We start from the raw sequence: 14,424 nt of genomic DNA on the forward strand, positions 1-14,424 counted from the left end.
TCACGCAGTTATTGATTCTGGGGCGTGTAGTGGCTTTGTGGATACGACCTTCGCTCTAAAGAACAAGATCCCCCTTCGGCCCAGAGAGAAGGGACTTTCAGTATTTTTGGCCGATGGTTCTACCCTTGAATCCGGACCAGTGACCCAGAAGACCACCCCTTTATCTGCTACCATTGCCGGGACCCACCAGGAATTCCTATGCCTAGATGTTATTAAGTCGCCACTGTTTCCCATCATCCTAGGCATGCCTTGGTTGAGAGCACACAATCCAAGCATCAATTGGGCCACTGGAAAGATTGAGTTCACTTCGGACTATTGCCGTCAACATTGTTGCCCTGTTGATGATAGAGACTCTTCTGCCCTCCTCTGTTTGGAAACAGACTCTGAGACCCGACAAGCTGTACCCAAGGACTACCACGATTTCCTGGATGTATTTAGTAAAAAAGGGGCTGAAACTCTACCACCCCACAGGCCATACGATTGCCCAATTGAATTACTACCTGGGGCAGAGATTCCCTTCGGAAGAATCTTCCCCTTATCTGAGTCCGAGCTGGGTACCCTGAGGTCCTACTTAGATGACAACCTTGAGAAGGGATTCATCCGACCTTCCACCTCCCCGGCGGGCGCAGGAATCTTCTTTGTCGAGAAGAAGGACCATTCCCTTCGCCCGTGTGTGGACTACCGGGCATTGAATAAAATTACTATAAAGAATCGCTACCCCCTGCCACTGGTACCTGAACTTTTTCAGAGACTTGGTTCTGCTAAAGTCTTCTCCAAACTGGACCTCCGGGGTGCCTATAATCTTGTCCGCATTCCGGAGGGGTGACGAATGGAAAACTGCCTTCCGTACCCGCTTCGGGCACTTCGAATACCTTGTAATGCCGTTTGGATTGTGTAATGCCCCAGCCACATTCCAACACTTTGTCAATGACATTTTCAGAGACTACCTTGACTTATTCGTAATAATCTACCTTGATGACATTCTAATCTTTTCCTCCACTCTAGCCGACCACCGAGAACACGTCAAGAATGTCCTGGCTCGTCTCCGACTTCATGGCCTGTACGCCAAACCTGAAAAATGTATCTTCGAAAAACAGAGCATCCAGTTCCTGGGTCTGGTTATTTCCGTAAAGGGGGTGGAGATGGATCCCCAGAAGGTCTCTGCTATTCAGGACTGGCCTGCCCCATCCGATAAGAAGGGAGTTCAGCGGTTCGTGGGGTTCGCCAATTTTTATCGTAAATTTATCAGAGGATTCTCCTCTATCATCTCCCCTATCACCGGTTTGACCAAACAGGGTCAGAAGTTCCGTTGGACCCCCGAAGCACAAGAGGCTTTCAAGACTCTGAAGGACCAGTTTGTTTCGGCGTCGGTCCTAAAGCATCCTGATTCCGCTCTACCATACATCCTGGAAGTGGACGCTTCTGAAATAGCGGTAGGGGCGGTGCTCTCCCAGAGACAAGGGCCCAAGTCTTTGCTACACCCGGTCGCTTTCTTCTCCCGTAAATTGTCCGACGCAGAGAAGAATTACGATGTCGGTGATCGTGAGCTGTTGGCGATAAAGGCAGCACTCGAGGAATGGCGCTACCTTCTTGAGGGCGCCACCCACCCGATCCTGGTTTATACAGACCATAAGAACCTAGAATACCTCAAATCAGCAAAAAGGTTGAAACCACGTCAGGCCAGATGGGCGCTCTTCTTCTCCAGGTTCTCACTACACATTACCTATCGTCCAGGATCCAAGAACGTCAAGCCCGACGCCTTGTCGCGCATGTTCAGCCAACCAGAAAACTCTCCATCTTCGGATACCATTCTCTCCGCGGGAAGCTTCCTCCTGCTCCAAGGGGATCTAGTATCTCAAGTTAAGCAGGCCTCCATGGGCACTACTCCTCCACCTGGCTTCTCATTGTCTTCTAGCAACGATCTTCTTTGGTACGAGGGCAGGATCTTCGTCCCCCAGGAAGCACGGACTTCGGTTCTGGCCGCTTGTCACGACCACCTATTGGCCGGCCATTTCGGGGTACACAAGACCTTGGAGCTACTCCGACGCTCGTTCTGGTGGCCTCGAATGAAGGATGACTGCAGGAGATATGTTGAGGCTTGTATCGTCTGCATCCGAAACAAGAGCAGTAAGTCAAGAGCCTGGGGTCTACTGAAGCCACTGCCCGTTCCTGACAGACCATGGAGGATGATCTCCATGGATTTCATCGTCGAGTTACCCCCTTCAGAAGAATACTCTACGATTTTTGTCGTGGTGGATAGGCTTACCAAAATGGCCCACTTCCTACCCATGAGGGGCACCCCTTCAGCCACAGAGACGGCCAAGACCTTCGTCAGGGAGATCGTGAGACTCCACGGCATCCCCGCTAATATCACTTCCGACAGGGGGGTGCAATTCACCTCGAGGTTCTGGAGAGCACTCTGCGGAGCGCTGAAAATTGATCTCCGCTTGTCTTCCGCATATCACCCCCAGACCAACGGCCAGACCAAAAGGACGAACCAGACGCTGGAGCAGTATCTACGCTGCTTCTCGTCGTTCTCCCAAGACGACTGGGCCCCGCTTCTTCCTTTGGCCGAATTCGCCTACAATAATTCAATGCACTCTGCCACCAAGCAATCCCCATTTTTTGCGAATTTTGGCTTTCACCCACTATTTCTATCCAGCGACCTCCCCGAGTGTCCGGTTCCAGCGGTGCAGGAGAACCTCAACTTCTTCGAGACAAATAACAAGCTTTTGCAAGAAACCTTGACCAAGTCGCAAGAATATAATAAAGAGGTATTTGATAAGAAGAGAAGGGGGGAACTGGACCTCAAGGTCGGGGATCTGGCCTGGCTGTCCACCCTGAACCTCAAACTGTCCTGCCCATCCAAGAAGTTGGGGCCGAAATTTGTGGGTCCCTTCCCAATCGTAAGAAAGCTGAATAGTGTGGCATTCGAGCTAAAGCTTCCGGAGTCTTTTCGGATTCACCCTGTTTTCCACGCATCGCTACTTAAGCCTGCAGTTCCAGATTCTTTTCCCGATCGAGTTACCAATCCTCCAGAGCCCGTGATGGTCGATGGGGAAATCGAATTCGAGGTGGAATCCATACTTGACTGCAGGAAGAGGCGGAACCAGGTTCAATTCCTGGTTAAATGGAAGGGGTACGGGCCTGAAGAGAACTCTTGGGAACCAGAATCCAATATCCACGCGAAGAGACTAATTTCTGCTTTTAAGAGATCCCACCCGAATAAGATGGCACAACTGGGCATCCGGAGGCTGCCCCTTGGGGGGGGGCAATGTCACGACCGTCCTGGCGTCCCGATCGTTCTTGGAAGATCTACTCACAGAGGTCCCATGTTGAGAACCCGTCGTTCCCCTTTAGCGCGTGTCAACGCGAACGGACGCACACGGTTGCGTCCCGGTACGACCGGGCGCACGCGGGTGCGCGACGTGGCAAACGAGCGCACGCGGGAGCGCGGGGTCACGAACGGGCGCACGACCTCCCACGGGGGCACGCAGACCCGTCGTGCGACCGCTTTGGCGCCCTAAAGGCTTCTTAAGGACTCGGTTTCCACTCCCCCCTCGCTGTCCAGTCTACAGCGTGTTCGGAGATTCTGTTTACCAGTTACCTGCTATCTTGATTCCTGTGACCCGGCTTGTTCTTGACCACGTTTTCTTGCTGCCTGCCACCGACTACCTGCCTGCCTGACCACGTCTCTGCCTCTGCCCTTGTACTGTGTTGCCCGCCTGCTGCCGACCCTGCCTGTACCCGACTACGCTGCTGTCTACTGATCCACCCGGATCTGCTTGTGCCTGCTGTTCCTGCCTTGACCTGCCAGTGTCCGCTGTCTCCACTGACAACCGTCATCTTGCCAGTCCACCAGTCTGTTCCTGCTGTCTCCTGCTGACTGCTGTCCGTGTTGCTGTTGTTGTCCGGACCTGCCTACACCTGCCAGGCACTTGTGCCCCCTGAACTTTCGAATCTCTGTTACCACCTCCAGGGGTTCTTGAGCCAGGGGCTACGAGGGGCCGCTCCCTGCACTCCAGGCTCGTCCACCAGGTACGTGACACCCTATATAACCCCTCCTCCTTCCAGGAGCACATCAGTTTTTTGTAGCAAAGCAATATACTTAAACACCAAAAGAGGGGAGGGACCGCTGTGTCCCATGATGTACTCCAAGAAAAAGATTTTACAGATAAGCTGTAATAAAAATCCTATTTTCTTTATTGTACATCATGGGACACAGAGCCTACGTAATTACTTAATAGGACGTCCCATAGCAATGCTACTTGAGGGGAGGGAGAGACAACCCGCAGGGTACCCCCAGGCCTGGGGACTTATACTGCTGCCTACAGCACACTGCGCCCAAAGGCGATATCCTTATACCTCCTTATATCCACCTGATAAAACTTTTGTGAATGCATGCACTGAAGACGAAGTTGCGGCCTTACAGATCTGAGCCATGGAGGCCTGGTGACGCACTGCCCAAGATGCACTAACCGCCCTGGTAGAGAGCGCCTTAACTTGAAAAAAGGGGGGAATCATACCCCTTAAAGAGGAAGTAAACCCTGATGGGTTTATTTCCTCTTTCATTCCCTGCAAAGGTAAAGCATAATGGACTACTATGCATCGCATAGTAGTCCATTATGTGTCACTTACCTGACACCGGAGCCAGCGAAGTCACCGCTTTCCCGTGTAGTCCGGAGCATCCATCTTCTCGGTGGGTCTCGCTGCACCGCCGCTGTCATTCGGCGAAGCCGCGATGACGTCACTCCCGCGCATGCACACGGGAGCCGCCACTCGTGGCATATCGCTGTTGACAGCGGCGTGCTCAGTGCGCATGCGCCGTAGACAGCGGTGCCTGTCTTTTGGCAAATATCTCCTAAACCGTGTAGGTTTAGGAGATATTTCTTGGACCTACAGGTAAGCCTTAATCTAGGCTTACCTGTAGGTCAAAGTTGGTTGTAAGGGTTTACAACCATTTTAAATTATGTTTGAATTATATCTTTCCAAATCCACTTAGCAACTGTGGATTTCGATGCTGCCTGTCCTTTCTTAGGACCCTCTGGCAGAATAAATAAGACATTAGTCTTAAGAATCTGAGCAGTTGTCTTTAAATAGATTCTTACTGCTCTCAACACATCAAGACAATGTAGTGACTTCTCTTCACTGGAACATGGTTTTGGAAAAAAAAGGATGGCAGAACAATATCTTGGTTCAGGTGAAAACCTGAAACCACCTTTGGTAAAAAGTCTGGACGAGGGCGTAACACCACTCTGTCCTCATGAATACTCAAATATGGCTCTTTACACGAAAGAGCAGCCAATTCCGACACCCTCATTGAGGATAGATCAACCAAAAATACCAGCTTCCTTGTTAGAAGGACTAAGGGAATATGCTGTATCGGTTCAAATGGCTGTTTTTGTAACACCGACAAAACCAAGTTCAACCCTAACCCTGTGATTTAAATGGCGGATTATTCCACATCACCCATTGTATAAAACCCCAGACTAAAGAATGCGTAAAGAAAAGGAAAGAAGGAAAGGAAAAAAAGAAAAAAAAAAAGTGGGAAAAGGGTCAATTCATTCAAAAATATAGGGCGATAGCTTAGAGAGGCACAAAAGAGGAGTGAATCTACAACGGTGGGAGGTGTAAGGATAAAGGGTATTTTTTTTCCTTTTTTGTTGTTGTTCCTTTTTTTGGGGGGGGTGGGTTGGAATGAAATAGGAAAAATATTGGAAGAAAGGGGTGAAAGGGTAATGTGTAAGATGGTAATGTCAAAACCCCTTAGGGAGCACATAGATAGGTGGAGGGTAGGATGGGATAAGAGGGAGGGGAGTAGTAGGGGTTGTTGGGAGGTAAAAGGGAGTAAAGAAATATTTCATGTAAAACCTCACAAGATGATTAACCACTTCAGCCCCGGACCATTTTGCTGGCTTAAGACCAGACCACTTTTTGCGATTCGGCACTGCATCGCTTTAACTGACAATTGCGCGGTCGTGCGACGTGGCTCCCAAACAAAATTGACGTCCTTTTTTTCCCACAAATAGAGCTTTCTTTTGGTGGTATTTGATCACCCCTGCGGTTTTTATTTTTTGCGCTATAAACAAAAATAGAGTGACAATTTTGAAAAAAAAAAAAAAAAAAAAAAAACGCATTATTTTTTACTTTTTGTTATAATATCCCCCAAAAATATATTAAAAAAAAAAAATTTCCCTCAGTTTAGGCCGATACGTATTATTCTACATATTGATTGGTTTACACAAAAGTTATAGCTTTTACAAAATAGGGGATAGTTTTATGGCATTTTTATTAATAATTTTTTCTTACTAGTAATGGCGGCGATCAGCGATTTTTATTGTGACTGCGACATTATGGAGGACACATCGGACATTTTGACCCATTTTTGGGACCATTGTCGTTTATACAGCAATCACTGCTATACAAATGCAGTGATTCCTGTGTAAATGACACTGGCAGTGAAGGGGTTAACCAGTGGGTGGCAGTGTAGGGCTTTCTTTTAGTGAACACTGATCTCTGCTCCAATCCCATGGGGCAGAGATCAGCGTCACTTGTTGCTAGACAGAACTGGGAGATGCTGTTTACAACGGCATCTCCTAGTTCAGCCGCCCCGTGAGACGATCGCGGGTATGCCCGCGGCGATCGGGTCTGCGGGACCTGTGACCGGACTCACAGGGGTCCCAACCGACACAAGAGCGCGCTGGCAGGGCGGCAAATTTAAAGGGACGTACAGGTAGGCCCATTTGCCTGCCCGTGCCATTGCAATTACCAATGGAGAGAGGGGGCCTGGCAGTACCCCATCCTAGGAGCTACTATTTGGCGGCGCAGCTGCAGCATCTGGTGGGTTACGACTCTGGGGGAGGAGGAACTCAAGCGGTAGAATAATGATACACTGGTTGGTGTATTGGAGGCAGACTCCTTTCAGTATAGGAACCCTATAATAAGTATGGTGGGTAAGGTATGGAAAACAGTAAAAACACTGATGGGATATACAGGGCTGTCAGAGTATACACCTCCTTGGGATAATAAAAACCTACAGGAATTACTACCAATAAGGAAGATCAAAGCATGGGAAAGGCAGGGTATAACCAGGCTAATTCAATTACATGATGGAAGAACTCTGAAAACATTCTTAGCCCTTGTCCACACGGTCGGAGAATCCGTCGGAATGTGTCCCACCAGACCGTGTTGTCGGATAATCCGACTGTGTGTGGTCTGCATCGGACTGATTCTGTCGGAATATCCGTCGGACCCAGTTTTCCAACATGTTGGAAATATTTTCCGACCAACTGGTTCAATCGGACATACTCCGATCATGTGTAGAGAATTTTGATCGGACCAAGTGCCACGCATGCTCAGATCAAATTCCTACATCAAAGCTATTGGCTACTAGTCCCATCGAAATTACATCATCACGTTCTGAATGATCGGATTCTTCGACAACTTAGTCCGACCGTGTGTATGCAACAGTTTCGGACAAGATCCAACAGGCAAAATTCGACGGACAAAATCTGACGGATTTGGTTGGCAGAATGTCCGACCGTGTGTACAGGGGCTTAGACTTAAAAAAGGAATATAATATACCACAACAGTCGTTTTATAGATATCTACAGCTCAGACATGCCCTGGTAGCTCAGTTTAGACCACATATACCAGAGACAAAACTCCCTTGTTCCAAAAGATATTTAAAATAGATAAGATTAGAGGGTTTAGATCTGTGATATATGGACAGATATGTAATAGTTCCAATAGATGGGAAGAGGATATAGGGGAGATCTCAGACGAGCAGTGGAGGAGAATAATGGAGCTAGGGCCAATGATATCGGCCTACCCTTCACAAAAAATATCACATCTGATGTTGGTATACAGGGCCTACTATACTCCTAAGAGATTGTTCCCGTTTGGAAGGAGAGTTGATGCCAGTTGCCCTAGATGCCAAGGGTACGGAGATCTTATACATATGGTATGAAGGTGCCCAAAGTTGTTTTGCTACTGGGGGGGGGGGGGGGGGGTGTAGTTGAAGCTATAAATAAAATTTTTGGGACGATGTTGGAAATGGACCCCAAGCTCTGTGTGCTAGGTTATAGGAAGGCTCCAGGAGAACGGAAGAGCATCACAATGGCAGTTATACGCTGCCTATTTCAAGCACAAAAATTTATTGAGCAGAAATGGCAGTCAGAGAAAGCCCCACTAGTGAGTGACTGGACCCAAGTTATTAGTGAATTATTATGGAAGGAGGAGAAGGCAGTATACATACGAAGGGGAAACCTCAGAATTTGAGAAAATGTGGAGGCCATGGCTGAATGAAATTGGGTACCCCATTTGACCAGGAAGGAGTAGGAGAAGGGAGTAAATTAAAGTAAACTAGGTAGACCCAAAATTACACCGTGGACAAACTATCTAAAGTTATAATGGAAAAAGTATGGAATTAAGATAGCAGTAGAACAATAGACTAAAGAGGTGCAGGGGCCCCAGGGGAGGAAGAGAAGGGGGGAGAGGATAAAGGAAGCTCGCACGCAAGGAAATATGGGATAAAGACGATAACATACTGAAGGATAATGCGCTTGTAATAATTGTTTTTAATTTTTATGATTTTTTTTTGTACTGAAGAAAAATGAAATAAAGATTAAATAGATAAAATAAAATCTCTACGCCTAATTGTAGAAAGGCAAGAATTCTGCCTATGATACATCTCCAAGGGTGCCAACCCTTGGATTCACACCATGAAATATAAGCCTTCCAGACTCTATAATATATAGTTCTGGAAGCTAGTTTCCTTGCATTAATCAAAGTAGAGATAACTGACCCGAAAAACCCATGTTTCATCAGAATGTGGGTTTCAATAGCCGTTCGTAAAGTAGAATGGAATATCTGATTTACCCTCAACTATGAAGTGCAAGGGCCTACCCGATTGCATACAGATTAAAAAAAAAAAAAAAAAAAATGTGTTTAGGTTGGACCTCATATTATATGGTTTTGGTAAATCTAAAGGAAAGTTGTACAAGACAATTGCATAATGTATGGCCAGCCTTAGCAGGCGTGAGAGAGATGCTGTGAAAAAACGTATAACAGATCAGACGATCCTTAACAGACACCAGAGGCTGAAATGGATAATCCCATTTCTCATCCCAGTCACCCACTTGTAAATTAGGGACATCAACCACTAATTTCTCCCTGCAACCCTCATTTCAAGGGGGTCTGACCGCGAACAGTTGTTTGTATACTTCAGATAGGTGTTTTAACAAGAAAACAGCACATAATAACCTTTCTAGTAAGAAGGACTCTTGAGTGAGCAAGCCAAACTAGGATACAAGGGCATGACGTAATTGTAGCTATCAAAAAAATCTGTTTGAAAGTGCACATTTACCCTTTAATTCAACAAATATCAAAATTTTTCCTAAAAATAAAATGTCTTCAATCGTTTTAATCCCCCTGGTGGCCCAAAGAGCTGGATCTGGAAAGGCCATGAAATGAAAAAACTGAAGGTTGAGCTACAGTAGGGAGTAGTTGAAACTTTAGCCCCTGTAAGGTGTAGGAGTTTTTGGGCTTACCCCCATGCCTTCATTAAGATTTTCATTGAGCCAGTGATAGTATACGGAGCCTGAAGCCCCCTCTAAACCCTTGTACACACGGTCGGACATTCCGACAACAAAATCCGTCGTATTTTTTCCCCAACGGATTTTGTCCGAAACTGGTGTTGTATACACACGGTCGGACAAAGTCGTCAGAAAATCTGATCGTTTGGAACGTGATGACGTTATTTAGTTAAGACGGGACTACGTTCAGGCAAGTGGTCTAGGAATTTGATCTGAGCATGCGTGGCATCGGAATTCTCTACAAACGATCAGACAAAGTCCGATCGGATCATGTTGTCGGAAAATTTTTATATCCAGCTCTCAAACTTTGTTGGTCGGACATTCCGATGGAAAAAGTCAGATGGAGCCCACACACGGTCGGATTATCCGACAACACTGTCTGATCGGACATTTTCCGTCAGAATGTCCGACCGTGTGTACAAGGGCTTAGGCTGGGTTCACACTGAAACAAGCAGCGGCTCGCAGCAGGAGTCCGGTGTGTCTCCATTCACAGTTTCAGGTCCGTTTTCAGTCCGAATTTTGGGCTGAATTCAGACCTGAAACGGCCCAAAAGACGCACAGCAATTCGCAAAGGGAGCCGCTGTGGAGATGTGTGATTCGGCTCCATTGAATGCCGGTCACAATCTCAAGCTATGCAAATTGGATGTGGGTTTAAATCCAGCCTTAATCATACAATTTTAAACCTTCATAAGACCCCACTAGTACAGCCTCTACACTGTGGCAGCATCACTATTATCTTTCAGCAGTCACATGCGAGCAAAAACCATCTGACCTGCCAGATAATGCTTATGAAGGTCAGGTAATGCCAAACCCCTTGCATGCATATTTAATCTACATCCTAAACTGCAAGTCAGCAGATTTAAAGCTCAACTTCATCTACAATGCTTATTGGGATCTGCGCCGTTGCGACAGTGCTCAGGTCTAGCAGCCAATTGCTGCAAGTGACGTCACCCCTTCCCTAATATCCAACATGCCGGCTGTAAAGAAAGGAATGCTTGAGAAACCCTGGCAAGGAGAAGAAGATCAGTGGATTGGGAGTCCGTTCTTTACAATGACCTAGAATGGGGGCAGGGTGACAGTGCCTCTTTAAATAACGCACATTGTAGTCAGTATTATATTACCTTGTAATGCTTTTCTCGCAGCATTGTCATCCTTAGCTGTTGTTGAAGCTGTTCCAGAGGCACATTAGGAATGCTGTCATTTTTCCAACCATCTTTATTTTCTAGTTTAGGTGACTGTGGTGCATTGTGGCCAGCTAAAGGAAGTCAGAAAAAAAAAAAAAAAAAAACTTTATAGGGACCCTGTGGCCAGATCATTTATTTCAACAATCTTCCCATAAGATTATACAGGCATTTAATTTTAGACATTTACCTGCAACAGTTTTCACTTGCAGCTGTCATTGCTCTGAGGTTTTGCATCTCAATCCATCCAGTTCTGAGATTAAAGCAGGCCATACACGAATTGAAATTTAGCCAGTTCAGCAGGGACCAGCTACATGTCGATCAATGTATCGGGCACCATCGATCGACTTGTGTGCAACCAGCCTGTTGGATTTTTGGTCAATCGGTGCTGCTGACTGATTTGTGTATTCCGATGATGGGGAAGTCTCCCCACTACCAGAATGCAATATAGCACAGCAGGAGGGATTCCCCCATCCACATCAAGTGTGTGGATGGGGTAATCAAGTCATTTTTTTTAGTCACCTTCATAAGATCATCCACCTGCAGATACAGACTTTTGTACCACCTCCCCCTCCCTTTAGATTGTAAGCTCTAAGAGCAGGGCCCTCCTATTCCTTCTGTATTGAACTGTGTTGTAATTGCACTGTCCCCCTTTATAATTGTAAAACGTTGCACAAAATGGTTTGCGCTATATGTAATATATAAGAATCATGTATTATCAATTATGTGTCCTAACACCCCGCCCCCCCCCCCACCCCTTTTATCAAACATCCAAGCCTGTCTTGAATAAATGATTAAAAAAAAAAAAAAAAAAAAAAAAAAAAAAAAGTTTGTGGAGTTTTTCAAATTCGGCTGCAAAGATGGAAATATACTTTAAAAATGTTAAAGTGGTTGTAAAGACAGAAGTTTTTTTTATCTTAATGCATTCTTTGCATTAAGATAAAAAGCCTTCTGTGTGCAGCAGCCCCCCCCCCCCCTTATACTTACCTATACTTCTCCGTCCAGAGATGTTGCACGAGAAACTCGACTGTCCGGGACTCTCCCTTCTCAATGGCCAATGAGCAGCGGGCTGGGCCACAGCTCCATGTCTGAATGGACACAGGGAGCTGCGGCCTGGTTCGGTTGTTCCCCTAGCAAGGTGCTTGCTGTGGGGGGGGACCCAACAGGAGGGAGGGGTCAGGCGCAGCAAAGAGGGACCTGAGAAGAGGAGGATCTGGGCTGCTCTGTGCACAGAGCAGGTAAGTAGAACATTGTTATTTTTAAGAAAAAAAAAACAACAACAGACTTTAGTATCACTTTAATACTTTTATTTAGTGCTGAGAAAGACCTACCTGTTGCAGTCAATGTATCGAGTTGTGAGGTCAACTGACAGACATGATTTTGTAGGCCTTCTATCTGTTTCTTGTGCTCTCGTGTTTGTTGTTCATAAAAGTCTTTCTAGAAAGAAAATAAAAATAGGTGAAAGATAGATAGATGAGGTGTAGCTGGATGCACTCATCAAAAACCATAAACACGCATTATATTTTTCTTTTATTACACACAAATTCGTCCCCCCCCCCCCAATACTCCCATCTACATCTGGTAAAAATATTTTCCATTGCTTGGCTGACAGTTAGCATTTTTCTTTGTGCTTGGAATTTTATAATTGCTTTGTACTTTTGGCTCCGCCCACTTTCCAGATTGTACTGGTTGCTGTGAGTGGTCTGTATACTCTTTGCTCTCTTATGTGCTCATAAAAAATTGTGTCTTGGGGGGCGTGGCTAGCCGGCGCGGAAGATGGACGCCTAGACTCACAACTCCACAGTGAGGGAGGAAAAAACGGAATGACTCCAGCCCACCTGACACAAAGGATTCTCACCATCTTTACCCCAGAGCTGCAGCATAACCTGACCGACAATGTCACAGAAACGGATGGGGGAATTACAAACCCAAAAAGCGCACTACGTTCATATTCCCACCGGAGGCCCAGGTCAGCAACTTCCAGGATGGCGGTGGCGGCCTAGTCACGCTGCGAACGGCATACACAGATCTCCCTGACAAACAACAGGGAGAAAGGGGCACATCAGCACTACCCTTGTCCCTCGCACAGGACACAGAGCTAGATCCCCTCACTAGCAGCCCAGCCAAGGCCCGGATGCGGATGGATGCACTGCTCCCATGGCTGCCCCAGGCTTCAATCAAGGCCCAGGCCTTCAACCTGCTCCAATCCATCCAGGCCCTTCACAGCTCCATGGCCTCCTTCCCCACCTCAGGGCAGCCAGCCATGGACACAACACTGAAAGACATGCTCATGTCGCTACAATCATCACTGATGTCAAACCTCTCTTCCCTGTTCAACAAAATCAACAATGATATGTATGTTATGGGACAGAGAGTCACTACTATAGAAAAGGGCACGACGGAGTGTACAACCACTGTGAATGATTTGATCGACACATATATGAGGAGGTGAAAGACAAACAGGATTGGGTCCGGGCCAAGCTGGCCGACTTAGAAGACCGCTCCAGACACAATAACGTCAAACTGAGGGGGGTCCCTGAGGCTATATTACCAGCAGACCTGCACAAATATGCCAAAGAACTCATAAACACCATTCAACCCGACGCTTCGCACAGAGACATTATTATAGACAGGATCCACAGGATAGCGAAACCCACTCATCTAACAGCATCAGTGCCCAGAGATGTAATCATGCGAGTACACTTCATTCGTATGAAAGAGAGGCTGATGTCCGAAGCCAGATCTAAATCACCACTACCCTGACCTCTCCAAATACATGCTACAACCTGAACCCCCTCAATAAGGGCCTCTACAACCACAAAATACTATACAAGTGGCGCTACCCTGCGACTCTCCTCATCACAAAGAATGGCACCACCCATGTAATTGGTGACTTGTAGAAAGGAATGCATCTTCTGCACGAAGGGGGCATCATCCTGGAACCCCCCGCAACTGCAGCCCCTCCTCTACAACATTGTAAAACATCGCAATCTCTCTGTTACCAAGGTACCATGGGGCCCCAACCACAGAACACGACCTGACCAAACAAGGCTTACATCGCCAATGAAGCTTCTCCCTCACTATTCACCATTCACTGTTCAATACTCAGTCTTCCTCAGTTACTGTTTCCCCCCTATATCGGCTTTGCTGACTTCAGCTTTCTTTTGTTCGTTCACGCTGCATTTATTCATTTGGTGCTCATTCAGCACCGAAGTGGAAAGTTTTCAACAATATACCTGTTTATTCAGTTGTTCTGACTTGTTGCCTTTTTTCACAGCTCCAGTTCTAAGCTCATAGTACTGCAGATCCTCCCACCCAGTGGAATCGCAACCTCTGGTTAAATAACCTTCTCTACCACACGCCTGCTAAACGACTAACTGTAATGCCGTGTACACACGGTTGGACTTTCCGGCAGAAAAAGTCAGACAGAATATTTTCATCGGATATATACCAATCGTGTGTAATGTGTATGCCTCATCTGACTATTTTTTTCTAAAATTCTGACGGACCTAGAAATAGAACATGTTTTAAATCTTTCAGACGGAATCAATCCCCATCGAGAAAACCGTTCATCTGTATGCTGGTCCGATGGACCAAAAACAACGCATGGGCAGCTATTGGCTACGGAACGTCCTTTTTCTAGTCCC

General features: G+C 46.6%; 1 protein-coding gene across 2 annotated transcripts in view; it reads right to left on the reverse strand.

Moving 5' to 3' along the window:
* TANK (TRAF family member associated NFKB activator) overlaps window positions 1-14,424 on the reverse strand; it is a 149,087-nt gene that overhangs the window by 68,503 nt on the left and 66,160 nt on the right. For both annotated transcript variants that reach the window (XM_077447592.1, XM_077447591.1), the window contains exons 4-5: window positions 12,109-12,214; window positions 10,718-10,851 (exon numbers count right to left, since the gene is read on the reverse strand). In XM_077447592.1, the coding sequence (XP_077303718.1) occupies window positions 10,718-10,851; window positions 12,109-12,214 (240 nt within the window). The remainder of the gene's footprint in view (window positions 1-10,717; window positions 10,852-12,108; window positions 12,215-14,424) is intronic.

Source organism: Lithobates pipiens, unplaced genomic scaffold (genome assembly GCF_037356315.1).
Source record: "Lithobates pipiens isolate NorthernLeopardFrog02 unplaced genomic scaffold, aLitPip1_a1.2 Scaffold_22, whole genome shotgun sequence".
Lineage (NCBI taxonomy): Eukaryota > Metazoa > Chordata > Amphibia > Anura > Ranidae > Lithobates > Lithobates pipiens.